The sequence below is a fragment of the Pseudoliparis swirei genome, chromosome 11 (genome assembly GCF_029220125.1).
Source record: "Pseudoliparis swirei isolate HS2019 ecotype Mariana Trench chromosome 11, NWPU_hadal_v1, whole genome shotgun sequence".
Classification (NCBI taxonomy): domain Eukaryota; kingdom Metazoa; phylum Chordata; class Actinopteri; order Perciformes; family Liparidae; genus Pseudoliparis; species Pseudoliparis swirei.
This window is the reverse complement of record NC_079398.1, coordinates 20,090,665-20,112,309: the sequence shown is the minus strand read 5'-3', so window position 1 is coordinate 20,112,309 and position 21,645 is coordinate 20,090,665. Positions and strand designations below refer to the sequence as shown.

Here is a 21,645-nt window from a genome sequence, read left to right as displayed (position 1 = left end):
TTCCAATTCCTAATTGAAGCTGTACTCAGTTACTATGGCAACTTATGGTGTGAAAATAATACAGGGCAGTCTGAGTTGTTTCTTCATCATTCATAAAAGCAGCAGTGATGCAAAAGCAATGATTTTAACGTGGGCTTTCTGGACCGATGACATTTTATTTGACTTTATTAAAACCACTGTCAGTAAAAAAACACCTAAATTAATATACCAAAATATATAATAGGGCTGTTGTAGCCTGAGACAGAGAGGACCCAAATGCCAACAACGGTGTAAAAGAAACTTTATTCCTTTCGCAAAAACAGGAATCTCAAAAAAAAGTAGGCTTTATAGGCAGGGAGATGATTTAAGGGCAAACCAGTACGAACCGACATGGAGCAGGAGACACACAGGGTTTTAACTACACAGGGAAGGTACAGGTAAGGAGAACAGGGCAGCCAGTCACAGGGACAGGAAGTGCAGGGAAAGACTTCAAAATAAAAGAGGAAACAAGACACAGAAACCCAGATCGTGACACATAGCTCCTCAAATATATGGCTTCTATAATTCAATTCAGTTTATTTTATACAGCCCAATATCACAAATTACGAATGTATCTCAGAGGGCTTTACAGTCTGAACACATACGACATCCCTGACCTTTGACCTCACATCGGATGAGGGAAAACTCCCCCAAAAAAACAAAGTTACCTAAACACATTCAAAGAATATGACAGAATGTATGAATAGTTCGTAGGAGGTATGGACCACGATCCAGACCTCCGTGATCCATGAAACAGAAGGGGGAAGAGAGTATCAGCAGGGCCATGGCAGGAGGCATCAGACCCAGCCTGGTCCAATGAGACATGAAGTCACAAAGACTCAAGGGAGGAAGAAGAGGAAGTAATGTGCAATGGAGAGATGAAAATTCATCCATAAGGAAAGAAAGAAGAGGAGGTAGGTGCTCAGTGTATCCTTAAACGTCCCCCAGCAGTCTATAAGCCAATAGCGGCATATGGGGGCTGGGCCAGGTGAAAGCCCCGCATTTAGTGAGCGCAGCTCTCTAGTGGGGCAATATGGTACTACAGGCTCCTGAAGATATGATGGAGCATCACCAATCAAGGCTTTGTAGGTGAGGGGAAGAATTTTAAATGTGATTCTTGATTTTACAGGGAGCCAGTGCAGAGCAGCTAGTGCATATCTGAATTATGTCCGGGTGAGTTTCACGTGCCCTCGTTTCCCATCACCTCACCTTTGTTTGTTGTCCCTCGTGGTGTAAACAACATTCCACGAAGGACGACAAACAAAGGTGAGGTTCGAATTCATCTTCCTCACCCTGTGCTCAATTTGGCAAACAGTAAAAAGGAGCATAGATACAATCTTACCACTGACGTCACTCAACACATCTGATGAACTCTAAAATGGCTCTTCCAAGAAGTTCAGAGTGAATAATGAATGTAAAGCAATTGATGTGAAAAATAAAAGAAGAGTTTCAAGAAGACTGTTCATTTGAATATTTGTTTAAAGTATAATGAAGAACACAGAAGATGCCGTTGGACGATGAGCTGTCTGCTGGATGACCTCCGTGACCGCAGCAGTTTTCAAAAGAAAAAACGAAACTGTCAAGTCCTCATAACTTGGGTAACTCCTGGAACAACTCACAGCGCCATTCAACAATTATCCTTCTTGTAACATACAGATCTGGCAGAACAAAGTGTGTCTACTCTTTAATATAAAATGTTGATATATTATGATGATATATATATATATATATATCATAATTATGACTTATCATCTCATGTTTATATGTATATATATATATATATATATATATATATATATATCAACTCATAATTATGACTTATCATCTCATGTATATATATATTTATATATTTATATATATATCAACTCATAATTATGACTTATCATCTGATGTATATATATATATATACATATATATATATACATCAGATGATAAGTCATAATTATGAGTTGAAGGGTCCTAATCTTTTCCTTACAGTGTCAGAAATGGGCTTCCATACTATTGTCCCCAGCGTTGTCATAATCACCTAATTAATATAGGGCTCCAATATCTAATCTAATCTAATCTAATGCGGTGAAAGCTTCTCTGATGTACAGTGACAGTTGGTCTCCACCCAGATGAAATGTCAGCGGGGATTAGTTTACTGCCCCACCTCCCAGTAATGCACCAGCTCGCTCTGCCTATATAAAAGCCATGTGTGTTGCGGTTTAAGAAGCGACCGTGTTAACTGGTGACTTTGACCCGAACGCGTAGTTACAGACAGCTGTTGAAAATAGGAAGAGAACACGTAGCTGCCCTCGCGAATGCCGCATGGTTTAATTAATATAGTATATGTTATGTATTAGGGTTTGACGCTGTATTACAAAATTAAAAAAGAGGCATTCACGAGGACAGACAAACGTGTTCTCTATCCTATTTTTCGAACAGCCGTGGTAACTACGACAACAACGGATATGTTCGGTTCAAAGTCGCCAGATAACACGGTCGCCTGTTAAACCGTAACACTCCTAGCATCGTCTCCCTCCACTCAGTTAGCTTCACGCGCACAAACAAGGCTTTTTAACGTGTCGGCTCGACCAGCAGCGGGACGTCCCTTTCCTCTCACGGCAACACTGTAAGTCATGTTTGCGAGTAGTTTGTGTGAGAGACGACGGGACTTTAAATGGTGTATGTGTGCTTAAGAAATCAGTTTATTTTCAACGTGAGCGTCATTCGGATTCTCCTCGTTATTACTCTCTATAACCACACGACGAACCAAACAATCAAGGAAAGTGTCATTCTGAATTAACATAAATACTCGTCTGAATAAATTAGGCTAGGTTAGTATTCGTCCTGCGCATGTAACCTAGCTCTTTAAAACTAGGTGCCGTCGGTTCGGCATGATTCAATTGTTCAATGTTATGTGATTATTGTTGATCTCATGATCCTCTGGTCTAACCAGAAGGCAATAGCCTTTGCTCACTTTCTCATGGCCTTGAAGCAATGTATTTAACCTGTTGGTCTAGGTTATATTTATTATTAAATATTTCTATACATTTATATATATATATATATTTATTTATTTAATATATATATATATGTACATATATTAATATATTAATATTTATATATTTATATATATTTTTATATTTAGACATATTCATATATATATATATATATATATATGTTTAAATAAAAAAAATATATATATATATATGTACATATATATATGTATTTCTTTTTAAATAAATATATATATATATATTAATAAATATGACCTGGACCAACAGGTTCTATCAATTTACCTTGTAAAATGTAGTTTCATGGTGCTCTTGTACAGTTTCTATTTATTACTTATATTCTTATTTTAATAGTTAACGGTTCATGTGTGAGCGAGGAAATGTTTAAACACGCATTTCCAAAACAGGTTTTCACTATTTTGATTTGGTGTAAAGAATATCCAGAAAGAAAGTAGTTTATGCAAAGAAACTGTCTCTCTTTCACCCGCGTCCTTCTCTCCTGTTCTCAGTCGGACGAGCATGACTTCCACTCCTCCACACAACTTCTCCTGGGTCGACCCAGACAAACTGGCCGGACTGGCGCTGCCCAGGATGAAGTCTGAATACCAGTACCTGCTCGACAACGGCATCAAACACCTGGTTTGCCTGTGCGAGAAAAAACCACCGTGCTATGACTCGTGCCCGGAGCTGCAGCTGCAACACATCGAGATAGTGGACTTCACTCCTCCTTCCCCGAGTCAGATCGATAGATTCCTCTCCATCGTGGAAGAGTCCAACTCCAAGGGAGAGGTGAGACACCAGTCGGATGCTGGATAGACTGTGTTTGATAGTAAAGCTTATGAAGTACTGACATCAGACACTTTACACTGTGCTTTATGGACAGTAAAGCTTCTGAATTACTGACATCTAAAATGTGTTGCATCAAGTTAAAGTGACTTTGACCAAACACCCGCAACAGTGGAAAAGAACAACTATTTCCCAACCGTGCTGCTCCTCCAAAGTAAAAGCAGTCTGTCCTTTTCTGCATACTGTGCATTTATTTATCTATTTTCAAAGAGGCGTCCTGCACCAATGTTGTTCTAACGCTTGAATCTTTTGTTTGAAGCGTCTGATTTTCTTCTTCCTGTTGTCAGACAGGGCCAGTATTCCTGTTTATTTTTCAGCAGTTCTTGCAAAAATTATTGTCCATTAGTCTACCGATTATTTTATCAATAAGTCACCATTTGTTCTCTAAGATGTCTTAAAATACAAAAATGTATCCGTAAAAATCCAAGAAGATGTCTTCAAATTGGTGAACGAGATGAATACTGTGTTGTTCCTCTTCAGGGTGTGGCAGTTCACTGCATGCACGGTCACGGGCGAACCGGGACCATGCTAGCCTGCTACCTGGTGAAGACCCGGAAGATATCGGGGGTCGAGGCCGTCAACGAGATCCGCATTCTGCGTAAAGGCTCCATCGAAACGCACGAACAAGAGAAAGCTGTGGTGCATTTCCATCAGCGCACAAAGTAGGAACACATAACACTGCTACTTCTGCTCAGAAGCAGTCGTTTTTTAAGGTAACAAGCATGAAATAAGTGTAATAAGTGCCTCAACTTTATTGCTAATCGAACAATTAATTATCTATGAATAGGAAAAAACAAGCATTTAATTCATGTTTAAACGGGTGCTTTTTTTGTTTTTAATAATAATATTTATATATATATATTTATTTTTAAATAATATATATATTTATTTATTTTTTAATAATATATTTATGAATATATATATAAATATATATTTATTTATTTTTTTAACAATATATAAATATATATTTATATTTTAATAATATATATATATATTCATTTTTTAATAATATATTTATTAAAAGAAAATATTTATTTATTTTTTAATAATATATATATATATTTATTTATTTTTTAAGAATATATAAATATATATATATTTATATTTTAATAATATATATAAATATAGATATATATATTTATATTCATTTTTTAATAATATATATATTTATTTATTAATATATATATATATATATATATATATATACATATATAGGCATGTGCGCCTCCTCTGAGGCATCCGTTCATAAGTCTTCGTCCTTATGCGCTGGATGCCAGAGAAAAGAGACGCTGGCGCTCCTTGAACGTGAGTGTCTCCGGAGCCGTGCTGGTTTCCTCCTGCTGGTTTCTGTGGGTGAACAATGAGAAACAGTTGGTTAGCCTGTGATGTCTTCAAAATATATTTATAGAGTAAGTAAAACTGTATTTTACTCAGGGATCGCTTTCAAATGTTTGTGTCTTTTTGAGGGAAGAATGTAATTGCAATAATTTAACTTTTAAAAAAAAAAAGACATTAAAAGAGAATGCATTGAGTCACGATGAGTAGAAATGCTGAATATAAATAGCTTGTTTTATATATTTGGTTGGATTGAAATGTTTTACAGTTCAAACTCACTCTTTTGATGACATGTTGTGAAAGCCTTGACTCCGTCCACTCTGTCTTTGATCTGCCAAGACACATGGAAATGTTCACTGTCCAATAAAATAAGAAGTCTGAAGAGCACAGACTCAATAAATGAACGCGACAGACTGACCTGTCTTTGTCTCTGCCGGCTTTTCAAACTCTTTCAATTCAGTAACGACGTTCCCCGCAGAGATTCTCTTGTTCTAAAGATGAGGAAAATGAATAAATATAGGTTATTGTGGCTTTTTAAATATCACCTGTATCGTTCAGATGTATCTATATATCATATACATATGATATAACATACGTGTATATATAACATTGTTGATTGAAGTAAAGACAATTTTTATATTATTTTAGACACTTTTTCCTTTAAGTTGGGAGAAACTTTACATTTAACTCTTCATTTTAAGCAAAAATACATCGGCCTTATTTATGAGAGACATTTATATTTACTGGTAAAATGTCTACATTCCAATCATGTGGAAATAATATATAGCCCAAATGAATACATTATATAAACATATTTTACTGAGTGTTGTAGATGGGTATGGAGGACTCAAAATGACTTAAGTATAAATAAATAAATAAATAAATGCATGAATAAATACAAGAATAAATGAATAAATGCTTAAATAAATGTATAAATAAATAAATAAATACAAGAATAAATGTATAAATACAGAAATAAATACAGCAATTAATATATATAAGTTATAACTCAACAGGACATCATTAAATAAATGTATTTCTACATTTCTGTATTTCTTCATTTATTTATATCTCTATTTATGTGTCCACACGTATTTCTTCATTTATTTATGTGTGACATTTACGTGTCCGTATATTCAAATGAGCTGGGCGGTCCGAACCTCATTGTTGAACAGGATTGGTCAAGTCAGGAGCAAGACAGAAGCAATCGATCCCTAGCACTTGGATCTGTAGACGAACAGCGTTTATTATGCATTCTTGTCTGTACATTCTAAATACTACTGTTGAGTCACGGAATGTAATTTAAGGATGTTTTCAGCCGAGAAGTTAGTTGTTTAAGCATCAAATCTGTGGTCGGTTTATCGAGATTCAGTCTAATAAGGATATGCGACGGAGATTTGAGGTCCTGCTCGGGACCAATGAGCTCCGGGCGCTCAGCGCGCTGTGTGGCCGCCGAGAGAAGCCTGATCTCGGCAGGACTTTTTAAATGCTCCGCTGGCTCTGACGTCTCCGTAGCGGCTAAACATGAGATATAATTAGGTTTTGAGGATCTAAAGAGCACAACGAGTTTATTATTTACTAAAAGATAACGTTACGTCAATTTGACTGAGGGTTAAGATTCATAACTTCATATTGTAGCGACCCTGGGTCAGGAAAGCTACGAGACGTTGTATATTTATTATCGTTTATTCGTAGCCTACGCCAAACAGTGAACACCGCAACACATTCTACTCCACTGTAAATTATTTTACAGTGAATAATTGGAGTAAATTCATGAGCAAGAACAGTTGATGTGGTGACGTCACAAGACCAGAAAGACCGTCCTGCGTCCTCGAGAGTCTGGACTCCCAAAACCAGACTCCAAAGACCAGACTCCAAAAGAACACGAGTCTGTACTCAGTGTTCTTGGAATTGATAAACGGCTGAAGTCAAAAAGCTGTCTAGGCTAACTTCTGCTAACGGTGAGCTGAGCGAGTCAACTTCAGCGTCATGTGCCAGGCAGAAGTAGTAGAGCACAACACACCAGGTGCATCACACTCCTGTGACCAATCATGCTTTAGACAGAGGTTCGGACCGCCCAGCTCATTTGAATATACGGACACGTAAATGTCACACATAAATAAATGAAGAAATACGTGTGGACACATAAATAGAGAAATAAATAAATGAAGAAATACAGAAATGCAGAAATATATTTATTTAATGATGTCTTGTTGATTTATAACTTATATTTATTCATTCCTGTATTTATTTATTTATTTATACATTTATTTATTTATTTATACATTTATTTAAGCATTTATTTATTCATTTATACATTTATTTAAGCATTTATTTATTTATTCTTGTATTTATTCATGCATTCATTTATTTATTTATTTATACTTAAGTCATTTTAAGTCCTCCATAGATGGGGTCATGACATCCCATAATTATTAGTGTTTGTAGCTGTATCTGTTAGAGATGTGTACTTTTTGATGTTATATATAATTTAAATGTAATTTATATGTGATCATGTACCATGCTTGTGTCACTTTGCTTCAACTCACTGAACCCACTTTAGTTAGGGACTTGCTGCTGCCCCTGCCGTGGTGGAGCAGGGGAGCAGTACTCGGAGAGGAGGACGTCGTGAGAGGAAACACTGGAGCGGATGGGGAAAGATGAACAGTGGCTCAGGGTTTGCTTTGCGCGCTGCTCCTTCTGCTCCCACAAGTTATGCCTCCTGTCCAGCAGGGGGCGTCCGCGGTCCACGCACAAGTCCTCCTGCGACAGAGCTTGGCGCTATGATAGAGAGATTCTGTTTTTAGCAACTGGAATTGTGTGTTTTGTACATTTTGAACAATCAGGAGTGGAATAAGCTCCTGTATCAATTACATGAAACTCTAAATATACTTTGTTAAATAGAGAGATTTTGTAATCATTTACCATCTTTAATTGTGTGTAATTTGTAAAGTAGGCATCAATTAGATTTAAAAGTTGTCTTTCAGACAATTGACATTGCATTTGCAGATGTTTAGATGATGCTCTTTTTAGTTATACATATTTAAAGCAAGAAGTGTAAAACATAGGATAAACCCAAAAAAAGAGACGTAATGAAACAAAAAAACAATATATAATAATATATAAGATTTATATAGCGCTTTATAGTATTCTCTAAGACGCTTTAACATAGTCGGGGGGGAAACGGTGTGAGACAGACAGACAGGAGACAAACAACAATAAGCGACATACACAGGCACAATATACAGGACTGTCTCAGAAAATTAGAATATTGTGATAAAGTTCTTTATTTTCTGTAATGCAATAAATAAATAAAAAAAGTCATGCATTCTGGATTCATTACAAATCAACTGAAATATTGCAAGCCTTTTATTCTTTTAATATTGCTGATTATGGCTTACAGCTTAAGAAAACTCTAAAATCCTATCATAAAATTTTAATATTTCCTCAGACCAAGTAAAAAAAAAAGATTTATAACAGCTGAGTGTTTGTCAAGGCTCAGGAAACCCTTGCAGGTGTTTCGAGTTAATTAGACAATTCAAGTGATTTATTTAATACCCTACTAGTATACTTTTTCATGATATTCTAATATTTAGAGATAGGATATTTGAGTTTTCTTAAGCTGTAAACCATAATCAGCAATAAATCAGAATAAAAGGCTTGCAATATTTCAGTTGATTTGTAATGAATCCAGAATACATGACATTTTTGTTCTTTTAATTGCATTACAGAAAATAAAGAACTTCATCACAATATTCTAATTTTCTGAGACAGTCCTGTATATAGGGAGTGATCTATTCTCTATTGTACATTCATTAATTTATGAAAATAAAATCAGGTCTATGAGGTGTTACGTATGTAAGCCATTTTCCACAATATGTCAAAAGTACTTTGTTAAAGTACAAAATACCAAACTGGACTAAAAGTATTAATAGTATTTCAGTTAGCACACATAGTTTAATCATGTGTTTCCCAAGCAAGGGGTCAGGCCCCTCTAGAGGGGCCGGAAAGAAGAGAAAACTAAGTTGTGTGTATGTTATTGAAATAAAAATGCGCGAGAAGAGAAGAATGGGTACTGCTTGTTTTGCAAGATAAATGTGGCGAAGTAGAAGTATAAAGTAGTAAAAAAATACAAATATTCAATTTACACCACTTGAAATAATATTTGTTGTTACTATCCACTAAGTGTTGACTTCTTTGTGAATAGTAAATATGACGCCACGTTATGATGCCAGAGGGACATTAAGACTCTGGAACGGAGACTTACCATGAAGGTCCTCTGAGGGGAGTACCGTCCATCTAAAGGCCTCAAAGACACGTTCAATGTTCGCTGTGGTCGACGGCTTTCCGATGCGTTCTTGTCCTGCGATGCCGGGGTTGGAAGTGTCAAGTATTCCCTGTGAAATGTCTAAATATGGACACAAAAAAAAGGTAATTCTGTCAAACAAATTCTGTTAAAAACAACGATTTATTTATTTTTTTCAATACAATTTTTTTATTTTTTATGTCTTAATGAATTAAAGGGATACATCTGGAACAATCTCACATCAGCACAAAGGTCGACACTGGAGACGGGAGTCGTGTCGTCCGCTCTCACAACAGGGTCGACGGGTTCATCTCCGTCCTCGGGGGAAAAACCCGCTGAAATAAGGAGATCGTAAATACACTGGAGTTGTTCCTCACGACTCCCCTTCAGGCATCAAAACATATTTCACGTGCAGGTTTGTCCTCTCCGAGCCCAGCAGCAGTGCTATACGCGACGACAACAGAAGTGCACCCACTGTTCATGTCGGGGTTGGAGCGGTACCGTCGGCGGTTCCTCTGCATCGTCTCGTCTTTGGACCGCTTGCTGCCTCCCTGGAGACGTTCTGACGGACCAGGATCCACATCTCTGTACAGCTTGAGCGCTTTGCCGTTGGGCTTGGTGTGGCCTTGAGAAGCAGGGGGAAAAAGGGTCTAAATTGAGTCAGAGCAGAAGTGAAAAAAAAAAAACCATGGTTGAAGTTCTCTGGTGTTTCCACCTGGTGTCGGTTTAGCCAGCAGAGCCTCCAGGCCGTGGTAGCTCGCTCCGAACTTTGCGACCTGTAAGGTCACGACGGGGCCGGTTTGCATCATAATAGCTGCCGCCCTAAATCAATTGAAGAATTATGTTTTATTATATATCAAAGACTATATATCCTTGGATATTGTGTTTTAGATTTTTTTTAAATTTAAATAAAAAAAACTCTTTTAGGTTGAATGACTTTATTTCAAAGTCAGGATTGAGCTTCTATAACTGGGGAAACTTCCACGGGGGTAAAAAAAACTTATTTGGTTCAGTATTTGGATATCTAGATAATAATGTCCAACCAAACACACAGTTGTGTATTTTATCACTTTAATTTCATGAGAAAAACAAGAAGCGTCTACAGCAGCTGTGCTAGTTCAGTGTGATTGTCACAACGTCTGGCTCTCCGTGTGCTGCCTATGGAGGAGAACATAAAGACGAGTATATGACATGTATCCTCCATTCATGTTATGTTCAAATGAAATGATACATGACGTGTTTTTACTGACCAAGCATGTGCTCTCTGCGGAGGAAGTCGATTCACTGAAGTGCACGGTCCAATCGCCTTTAGAGTTCGGCTGGAATGTTAGAAATAACCATTTTCCAGTGTGTTTATCTGAGACGACGACATCCCTGGTATGTTACAATATGTTCACATTTTGCAAAAAAGGCAGACTATTCAGAATCCCGAACCTTTTCCGCAAATTGGCTCCAAAAATTCCCTAAACCCCGGCGGGATTCCTCTCACAGTGTCACAGGAGTATCCTCCCTCCGGCAGCAGGAAGGGCAGATGTAGGTCGAGGCTTTCTTCCAGCTGGATGCCCCGTCCTTCGCTCCGAATCAGGTTATCTGCTGAGGCCTTCGCAGCCGTCACCACAGCATCGATCAAATCCTGCAGCGAGGATGACAAGTACGGATCACACGGCGGAAATATTTCAGGAAATGGTCGTTCTAGTGTATGGATTGGCATTTTGTCATTCTGTGACAAGGCTTCAGGGAAGCAACATTCAATCTGCCTCCTGTGACCCTGAGCGAAAATACTGAAACCCCTCAACCCCCGGAGAGGTAGAGAAGTACAACATGAAAGTAATCTTGTACTTATATCGTCCCTGTGATTGATCTTGCAGTACCAGTGGTAAAAGCCTCAGTATAAACTGTTACTGTCGTAAGAGTCTGGTGTAAAGTACAAGGACATTCTCTCAGGGACTGTACTAGCACAGTGTTGAGGTACTTTTACTGAGCTTGGCTTGGTTTCACTTGTGATCATTTTCACTCCTAATTTAGAACAATTACTTTACATCATTACTTTCACATTGAAAATGCGGAAGGTTGTGTTTTGATCGCCGTGTATTTATTAATTTATTTATTAATTTATTTGTATGCGTGTTATTCGCAAAACTCAAAAAGTATTGAACCGAATCGCATGAAATTTGGTGGGATGATTGGTTATTATCCGGGGACCAGTTGATTAGATTTTGGGATCGATCTGGTCAAAGTTCAAGGTCAAAGCTCATGAACAGGTCAAAATCTTCTTGAATCGCATGAAATTTGGTGGGATTGGTTATTATCCGGGGACCATTTGATTAGATTTTGGGATCAATCGGGTCAAAGGTCAAGGTCAACATCTTTTTTTTACCATAGCACGATACATTTATATCCAATTGGCATGCAACTAATGCCAAAATGTTCATAATTCAATGCCCAATCTTGTGATATACGAAGGTATGCGCTCTACCGAGTGCCCATTCTAGTTCAATTATGTACATGGAAATTAATTTGCGAATATCCAATAATATATAATAATAATACAGACATTCTGCTGTAAAGTACATTTACTTGAGATACTTAAAGTAAAATGAGTTGATACTTGTTTCCTAGGCTTACTTTTGGATTAGTATTTCAAGAGTGTATTGACATTAAATACTTCCTGTCATCAGGAAATAGCATTTTGCTTGTAGCGGTCGAGATATTGTAATAGAAGCAGTATCTGTACTCGTCGTATCAGCAGTTCTCTCAAAAGTCCATTTTAATAGGCTATTAAATTCATATGGTTAGGGGTTCAACTTAGCTTTTACACAAGTTGCTCAGAGATGTAGCACTTAACTTGCATGACGGCTAGCCGTTAGCTAACTAACGCGACGAATGCTAACGTTCCACCAACTGCTCCAAATGTTTGACGTCACTTAAAATTATGAGTCTAGTGTTTTCTGTCCTGATGCCGACAACCTGTCACCGGTTGCGACTACCGTTTAACTTCAGAAAGCTAAAGTCCTCCCTTTTGCTAATATTAGTTAGTAAGTTAACTCTAGCTGATGTTTTGGCGATGTTCAGTTTGTGTTCGTCAAAGCTAACTCACGCTATGATGCTGTCGGTTGCTGCTAGCTAACGTTAAAACGTTCCTGCCCTCTTGTGGTTGATAATGTAATTGGACCCACTTTGCTGGCTGCTTTATGCTGTTATGCTAACATTACTATTTCTGCCAAATCTTCGCACTGGTATTAAATGGGAATTCATTTTAGTTTGGTTGTTTGACACAAACCAAAAGAGTGTCTTTTTATTCATCCATGTAATATATACTACCGTTCAAAAGTTTGGGATCACCCAGACAATTTCGTGTCTTCCATGAAAAATCACACTTTTATTTATCAAATGAAGATAAAATATAGTCAAGACATTGACAAGGTTACAAATAATGATTAATATTTGAAATATTAATTTTGTTCTTCAAACTTCAAGCTCAAAGGAAGGCCAGTTGTATAGCTTATATCACCAGCATAACTGTTTTCAGCTGTGCTAACATAATTGCACGGGTTTTCAAATCAGATATTAGTCTTCTAAGGCGATTAGCAAACACAATGTACCATTAGAACACTGGAGTGATAGTTGATGGAAATGGGCCTCTATACACCTATGGAGATATTTCATTAGAAACCAGACGTTTCCACCTAGAATAGTCATTTACCACATTAACAATGTAGTGTGTGTTTTTGATTAATTTAATGTTATCTTTATTGAAAAAACAGTGCTTTTCTTTGAAAAATAAAGTCATTTCTAAGTGATCCCAAACTTTTGAACGGTAGTGTATAACGTTAGCTTATTTATTTTTAACACATTCTACATGCTCGTCACAAAACCTAGCTAGCATCTGTTTGACTGACAATCGGTCAAGTGCATCAAAATAGTTTTCATTTTGGTTTGTATTTATTTGGATATTTCCCAAGTTGCAACTGTATTTACATAATCAAACAAAGATGGTAGCTGGAAATGAGCTAAAATCTCTTTGCTTGTTGTGTTCTACTCAAGAAAATACAAACGCACTATTGTGTTGGTTCACTGTGGAAGTTTGAACATATTTAAATGAAAGAGACTCCAAGAGATTCTTGTGTACACCAGCAGCACACTATTTTAAACAGTTTAGCATGTGTGGGTTTCATGCTGTTGGTATTCATAGTGGTGAAATATGAAGTATGTTACTAGGTTATTATAATAGAGTATTATATAGGCCTAGTTGTGGCTTTTGCACACATCCCATTCACAAAATGATTTCCTTGTAATATCGGCTTAAAGCCCCATTATGTAGTTTTTCCCCTTTAGCGCCCCCTTCAGTTTTTGAGGTATTTAAGGTTTACTTCAGTGTCGTAAATACCCAGTTACGATAGATGCAGCCCGGTAGATGCAATCCGGCGACTGTTTCTATTTTGGATTTATACCAACGGGCGGGATCACGAATACGAAGACTGCGCAGGAACACTGTGAACTGGCCCAGCACCTACCGGACTAGGGTGAAGTAGCGCGGGGATTGAACGCGGCGCCTCGCCACGTTTCCGCCTGGTCGGTCAGCTGTTTGCCGGCTTTTGGGGGGGGAGGGGTGTGTGTGCGCGTGCAGTCATTTACTTTTGTTTGGGGGGACTGCAAAGACTTTGGGGACTGTCGGGATCCGGGGATTATACTTCGTTTTGAGTGGGTTTGATTGTTTGTAGTGTATGTGTTCATTTTGGGGGCTTGCCGATGCATTGAATTTAATATAATAACATTTGGGTTTCCGCATATCGACTGTGTTTTTCTTTTACGACCATTTGAGCAGAGAGTTAACACCAGAATTCGCAGATCCGCCCATTCCCTTTTTTTGTGTGCGTATTGTACCTTTTCCCCTTGATTGAGTTGCTAAGGGCGAATTGTTACAACATAACCAAAAGAATGACAACATTTAGTTGAGATGAAATACCGATCGCGTTTTCAGCCTATATACGTTGTTACCTTCGCATTGAAAATGCCGGAAGGTTATGTTCTGATCGCCGTGTATTTATTTATTTATTTATTTGTATGCGTGTTATTCGCAAAACTCAAAAAGTATTGAACCGAATCGCATGCAATTTGGTGGGATGATTGTTTGTTATCCGGGGACCAGTTGATTAGATTTTGGGATCGATCGGGTCAAAGGTCATGAACAGGTCAAAATCTTTCGCAGAACTCAAAAAGTATTGAACCGAATCGCATGAAATTTGGTGGGATGATTGTTTATTATCCGGGGACCAGTTGATTAGATTTTGGGATCGATCGGGTCAAAGGTCAAGGTCACAGGTCATGAACAGGTCAAATCTTCTTGAATCACATGGAATTTGGTGGGATGATTGGTTATTATCCGGGGACCATTTGATTAGATTTTGGGATCAATCGGGTCAAAGGTCAAGGTCAAGGTAATGGAAAGGTCAAAATCTTTTTTTTACCATAGCACGATACATTTTTGTCCAATTGGCATGCAACTAATGCCAACATGTTCATAATTCAATGCCCAATCTTGTGATATGCGAAGGTATGCACTCTACCGAGTGCCCGTTCTAGTTTTCTAAATGTTTGAATGTGGAGTACGTGTGATCGAATACAATATTGTTGACAACACCAAAAAGCTACATATTCATAATTTACATTGGAGCATCTTCTCTCCGTTATCAACTCAGCCAATAACGCCATTTGCATTCGCTGTACTCCTATTAACACCATGGAAGAATAGTAGAGGGATGTAGCTTCGCCTCGCTCTCTGTTCGCCATCTTTCTCGAAATGTTGTTGTTGGTGGTGGTGAAGAGGTCAAGCGGAAATGGCTGTATCACCACGAGTTGTAATGAAAACAGCGCCACCTATCGTATCGGATATGACAAGCTTTTGGCCAATGATTCGAATTACTCACTGCCATGTATATTGGGATAACAGCAGATCCCCAAAAGATAGCATAGTCCGACTAAAGCAAGATTCGAATTATACCATCATGTAAACGCACTGATTGTAGCGGCACAATTTTTTTCAAGCTGTTCTTTTAAGGTACAATTGTTGCATAATGTTACTTTAAGTTTCACATGTGAGCGAGTGCACGTGAAGAAGTGACGTGTTGCAATGACATTGCGTGAGATGGAGTTTAACGTTTAGACATTCATACGCCCCGTAGGCCCATCTAACGGAGTTTGATCGCAGGTTTGGAGTTGCCTTGCTTTTTGACAATAATTCTGAGGAACTGAAAGACTTGAAAAATAAATTAAAAAACAAGGACAAGCGCAAATGGATTTTGTTAAAGTGAACCTTTAATGTTTTATGTATTAATTGACTCTAGCACAATTCTGATAGTATTCTAGGAAGACGGATCACTGTGTTTTTATACCTTTGCTTTTGAATTTATTTTGTGTGGATGTTTTGTTTTTTTAAATAAAAAAATAAAAACTTGCTGTACTTCATTCAAGTCCTGTCAACTGATGTTTTTATTAAAACACTTTACTTGGCCTGGTGAGTATGAGTGTGAGTATGAGTATGAGTATGAGTGTGTGTGTGCATTGTTGCACTTCCGGTTTCATCCATTTCAATCCAATTGTCTTTTTGAAAGAGTTGGTTGAGGCCCTCTAATTGATAACCTTGAAGATGGAAACATTTATTCATCAAATTTCTCCTCCATACTAAATTATTACCTAGAGGGAAATAAAAGAGTGTTGCAGAAAAGCTCACACGTGTCATAACAGTAAATATGTTGCCGGACCAAATGCAGACATGACTCCCCCATGTGGTCTCTGGTGGTAGTAACACTGTCAGAAGATTTTTTTTTAGCTTCATATTAATTTCTTAGACTGTCAAATAAGTTACAAACATAGTTATGAACTGATAGAGCCCATTCTTCTAGATTTATATTAATGTTTAGTTACATAATGAATTATGTAAAAAGCAGGCATGAAAACGGGTCAGGGGTGAATCTATAGGTCCTCCATTCTGACACAAAGTCAGTGATCGGGCCCTATAATAATAGTAATACATATAAATTGTCATTATATATAATATGGTCATTCATGAACCAACTTCCTATTTTTTTGGCGTGAACAAGTCTTCAAATCTTGTGTGCTCTGCTGAGCCTGGAGTCTGAGCCATGAGTCTGTTCCTTGAGTCTGTTCCTTGAGTCTGTTCCTTGAGTCTGAGCCTTGAGTCTGTTCCTTGAGTCTGTTCCTTGAGTCTGTTCCTTGAGTCTGTTCCTTGAGTCTGTTCCTTGAGTCTGAGCCTTGAGTCTGAGCCATGAGTCTGTTCCTCGAGTCTGTTCCTTGAGTCTGTTCCTTGAGTCTGAGCCTTGAGTCTGAGCCTTGAGTCTGTTCCTCGAGTCTGTTCCTTGAGTCTGTTCCTTGAGTCTGTTCCTTGAGTCTGTTCTGCCTCTACCTGGTTGTCACGATCTTCTATCCCATACCTGCCATAAATATCATGATACCCGATACAAGACCATAAAAACAATATGATACCATAAATACGATACTGGTATATTTATCTATAATATTAATAAATACAACATCTGTATGGTTCACTTTTTACCAACTTTTTCAACACTTAACAAATGGCAGTATTATTAGCATTGATTATACACTATGAGGCCGTTAGTCTGTATCTGACCAGATGATACAGAGTTCATCAGGATGAGCAGCTGTAGAGTTACAGAACTGTACAGACTGTCTGCATTGGAGACAAAGAACTTAAACATTTCACTTCTGGCATCTTTTTATTTTTTTATTTTTATAGCCGAAGACTCAAAAATTCCACCACTTAACGCCACAAATGAAGAGAGTGTCAGTCAAACGTTTGGTGGACGGGAGGCGAGCGACAGGGTGACTGGAGGAGAATAACAACAAGAAGGAACAACTCCCATTGGCTACCCACTGACTGCTTATGAGACTTTTGAACCACACTCGTCTCAGCTGTGGTCCAGCAGTCTGCCACAATTTCCAGACGCAGCACATCTGCGTGGTTCCTGCTGGACTTTGCGCTGTTTAACTGTTCAAACGGCCACAATAATATTAACTAAGCCAGAAATTATAGCAATCCTATTTTGTACTATTTATAAAATGGTCCAGTGTTGACGCTCAGAAATCAAAATATATATATACATGCTATAATGTGTCAGTGAAATGACTACTGAGCTCCAACTGACATTCACAACAGGGGGGAAAGCAGCCGATATATTATAGTGCATTATATTTAATTTAGCTGACGCTGAGGCGACTTACAATCATGTTCCATTCATTCACCGTCGACACAGCTACAGGAAGAAGTTCAGGGTTAAGTGTCTTGCTCAACACATCGACCAGGGTGGGTATTGAACCGCCAACCCTCTGATTGAAAGACGAACCTGCTAACCATTGATCCACATATTTAACCTCTGGGTTTGAGCAAATATTAAGATTTTAAAAGAGTCGGCACTAAGACCACGGTTATGGTTACTTATTCCAAGTAAAAGAGTAAAATATGTTAATATCTTTTAGACATTTGAGGAATGTGTGCAATGGATGTATATGGCACATTGTCGTATAGTTCACGAATATATATATATAACATGGTTAAACTCTACTATAAGATATTTAATTAATTTCTCTTTGCAATACACACTTGATACCTCGAGCCTTATGTGACGAGGGAAACATGTTTTTTTTCCCCGCACACACACTTTTGATTGGATTTTATTAGCCAGTACTTCCCATGAGACACTGTGAAGTCAGACTGCTCTATCAATTTGAGCCGATACTCCAACAACAATTTGCTTTAAACTTGATAAATACAATTTGAAATTCATTTCATTCACAGATTTACCAATTAACATGGAAAATAAAATCATTTGATGCACATACATATGGATATTCTAGACGTGTGAGTGGAACTCACTCTCTCTGAACCATCAACTATAAGACTTCCTGGGTCAACATGTTTTCCCGCCGCCACCAGACTGTACAATATTTCAATTTAGTTGCAGAATATTTACCGATTCTGAAGGAGAGCGGGCCAGCGGAGGTGCTTCTCACCCACATGGCTAAGAAGAGCAGAAGCTCCCAGGCTGTGAGCATCTTCTATGACTCCTCATGGGTCCTGCCCCGGGGGTGCCCCTGTCACTGCCACATGAAAAACATACAAAGCAGAGCACGCCATTTATATATATTTAAATAATATTACCATATGCGTAATAATTGGAATATTCCAAAATGAGTAAACATGTTAATAATGTGTTAGTATTTATTATATATATTATTGTAGGAGCGCGGGAATGAACGCGATGGACAAAGTAACTTTCTTTGGCTGCACACACTGTGGCCGTTTATTTCCTCATACCAAACATTTTCCCCGTGACACTGACACCTCGTGACCTTTAAACCCCTCGATGCCACCCCGTTGCCCTGGTTACGCTCCCAGCTCTTAAAGGGACCCGGTCACGTATCCTGCACACCAACCTACTAGTATTGTGAATTATGTGATGTCCAACAGAGTCCCCTACATTATATTAATTATTACATTAAATAATATAAATACATTCAAATAATATACACACACACACACACACACTCTGGGTTTTGTAGTCTTTTACTGGATAATATTATATAATATTACAATTATGAACCCAGACACGAGGGCTTGATGGTCCGACGTTTGTGGGACTTACACAACATCTAAAATAGTGGTCATCTCTTCAGTGGTGGACGGCGGAAATAAACTGTTTCCATGGCGATAAGCCATGAGGTTGACAAACAGGGGAAACATTTTACAAATGTGTTAGTATTTATTATATACAGGGTCGTCGTCGTCGTCGTCGTCCCCCCCCCCCCTCGCCCGCAGCGGAACTCCGATGCCGGCGGGCGCATCGCTCAGCCGTGATGCGCGCACACTCTCACTATCCCCCCCCCCCCACCCCCCGTGTGAGCAGACACTCACTAGCCCCCAACAACTATTCTCGGCCCGCGCGCAGCGGCGCTCCGCTGCCGGCGCGCCCTCCCTCAGCCGTGATCACTCACCACACCCCGTGTGAGCAGACACTCACTAGCCCCCAACAACTATTCTCGGCTCGTGCGCAGCGGAGCTCCGATGCCGGCGCGCGCATCGCTCAGCCGTGGTTCTGGAGCGCCCTTGATCTCACATCATGTGTGACATCATGTGTGACAGTGTGACGTCATGTGTGACACAGATTAAAGCCACTCCAGAATATATATATAGCAGCAGATGCATTGCTTTTTCTCACAGCTTTCACAGCTTCCACAGCAGGATATTTGACAACCAGCCATTCAAAGACCAGCAAAGTCTTTTACTGTGCGCCACAGTCACTAATAAACCACCACTGTCTTATTATAGACACACTACAGAGATCTTCAACACACATCCACTTCTCCACTCTACTAAATGGATCGCGGAAATACCCAAAGAAACGGCGCTGGCCGTCCTCAAGCCCGTCAACAAGTACGTCAACAAGGCCGTCCTCAGGATCGTGCACAGGGCCGTCAACAATGCCGTCCTCAAGGTGAGGGTCATCTTCAAGATGAATACATTCATCAAGGCCGTCCTCAGGAATGTTCTCAAGGTCGTCAACAAGGTCGTCAACAAGTCCATCCTCAGGATCGACCACAGAGCCGTCTCCAAGGTCATCTTCAGAGAGGTCCTCAAGGTGAGAACCGACTTCAAGGTGAGAACCCTCCTCAAGGCCATCCTCAGGAATGTCCTCCAGGTGAGGGCCGTCCTCAGGAATATGCTCAAGGTGGGGTCAATCCTCAAGTCTGTTCCCAGGAACGTCCTCAAGGTCAACATCAAAGCCAACCTAAGGAAATTCCAGGATCTCCGACACATACAGCCAGTCTGAAGTGGATTATTTTTTGTCATGAGGATACAATCAATAATCTCAAGAACCAGCTCCAGAAGAAGGACAAGAAAATTCTTGAGCTGCAGAAAGAGAACAAACATCAAAGCAAGCTGGTAAGCCAGACCACTGAAGCGCTGGAGCAGGAGACAAGTGCAGACATGGAAAAAAAGAGCTCAGCGACACTGACAGCTGAGCCTCCACTGGAGGAGGAGATCAGCAGTCTCACTGAGACTGTTGAGACCCAAAGCCAGCTGCTCATCGAGAGCAACGACGACCTTGTTGACGACCTTGTTGAGCAGGAGAAAAGCGAAGACCTGGAAAAAACTCTGAACGTTGAGCCTCAGGTGCCTCAGGTGCAACTGAGCCAACTGGAAGACAGTCTCACCCAGAAACTTGAGACCCAGGTCTGGAAGGACAAATTCAACGCTCTTGAGCAGAAGAGCGAGCTGAAACTAATCTTCTGGGCCAATAACATCAAGAACGTGCTCTCAGAACGCAAAGCTGTGGAAGAGAAATTGGAGGAGCAGCTCGCAGAGACAACACGGTTGGAGCTGGAGAAGCAGATCCTGGAGCAGAAGATCGACAGTCTCACTGAGACAGTTGAGACCCAAAGCCAGCTGCTGAGCGAGAGCAACGACGACCTTGAGCAGGAGAAAAGCGAAGACCTGGAAAAAACTCTGAAAGTTGAGCCTCAGGTGCCTCAGGTGCAACTGAGCCAACTGGAAGACAGTCTCACCCAGAAACTTGAGACCCAGGTCTGGAAGGACAAATTCAACGCTCTTGAGCAGAAGAGCGAGCTGAGAGAAAAGTGCTGGGAGAATAGCATCAAGAACTTGCTCTCAGAACGCAGAGCTGTGGAAGAGAAATTGGAGGAGCAGCTCGAAGAGACAGCACATTTGGAGCTGGAGAAGCAGGTCCTGGCTCGGTATCAACAGACCCACGAGTCAGAAGTCAAGCAGCTCACGGATCAAAGCAAGATCCCGGAGAAGGAGATCGACAGTCTCACTGAGACAGTTGAGACCCAGGTCTGGAAAGACAAATTCAACGCTGTTGAGCAGAAGAGCGAGCTGAGACTAATCTTCTGGGACAAAGAAATCAAGAACTTGATCTCAGAACACAGAGCTAAGGAAGAGAAATTGGAGGAGCAGCTCGCCGAGACACAGTTGGATCTGGAGAAGCAAGTCCTGGCTCGGTATCAACAGACCCACGAGTCAGAAGTCAAGCAGCTCACGGATCAAAGCAATATCCTGGAGGAGGCGATCGACAGTCTCAC

General features: G+C 39.5%; 2 protein-coding genes across 3 annotated transcripts in view; one reads left to right on the top strand and one right to left on the bottom strand.

Annotated features, from left to right (window-relative positions):
- Nucleotides 1–2,539: 2,539 nt before the first annotated feature.
- On the top strand, nt 2,540–4,675 carry dusp23b (dual specificity phosphatase 23b). Its single transcript, XM_056425749.1, has 3 exons — nt 2,540–2,632; nt 3,527–3,806; nt 4,344–4,675. Exons 2-3 carry the CDS (start codon nt 3,537–3,539, stop codon nt 4,527–4,529), a joined length of 456 nt encoding a protein of 151 aa, XP_056281724.1. The 5' UTR covers nt 2,540–2,632; nt 3,527–3,536; the 3' UTR covers nt 4,530–4,675.
- Nucleotides 4,676–5,060: 385 nt separating this feature from the next.
- LOC130201070 (afadin-like) overlaps nt 5,061–21,645 on the bottom strand; it is a 30,630-nt gene continuing 14,045 nt past the window's right edge. Inside the window, exons 1-9 of one of the 2 annotated variants that reach the window (XR_008833127.1) lie at nt 10,939–10,961; nt 10,755–10,823; nt 10,220–10,326; nt 9,980–10,129; nt 9,745–9,839; nt 9,466–9,606; nt 7,748–7,979; nt 5,617–5,689; nt 5,061–5,529 (exon numbers count right to left, since the gene is read on the bottom strand). Coding sequence is in view for 1 of the 2 variants with exons in the window: in XM_056425745.1 (XP_056281720.1) it covers nt 7,758–7,979; nt 9,466–9,606; nt 9,745–9,839; nt 9,980–10,129; nt 10,220–10,313 (702 nt within the window). In the remaining variant the exon portion in view is untranslated. Of the gene's footprint in view, nt 5,530–5,616; nt 5,690–6,747; nt 7,980–9,465; nt 9,607–9,744; nt 9,840–9,979; nt 10,130–10,219; nt 10,327–10,754; nt 10,824–10,938; nt 11,138–18,515; nt 18,643–21,645 lie in introns of those variants that run through there. The other variant, XM_056425745.1, reaches the window with a different exon arrangement.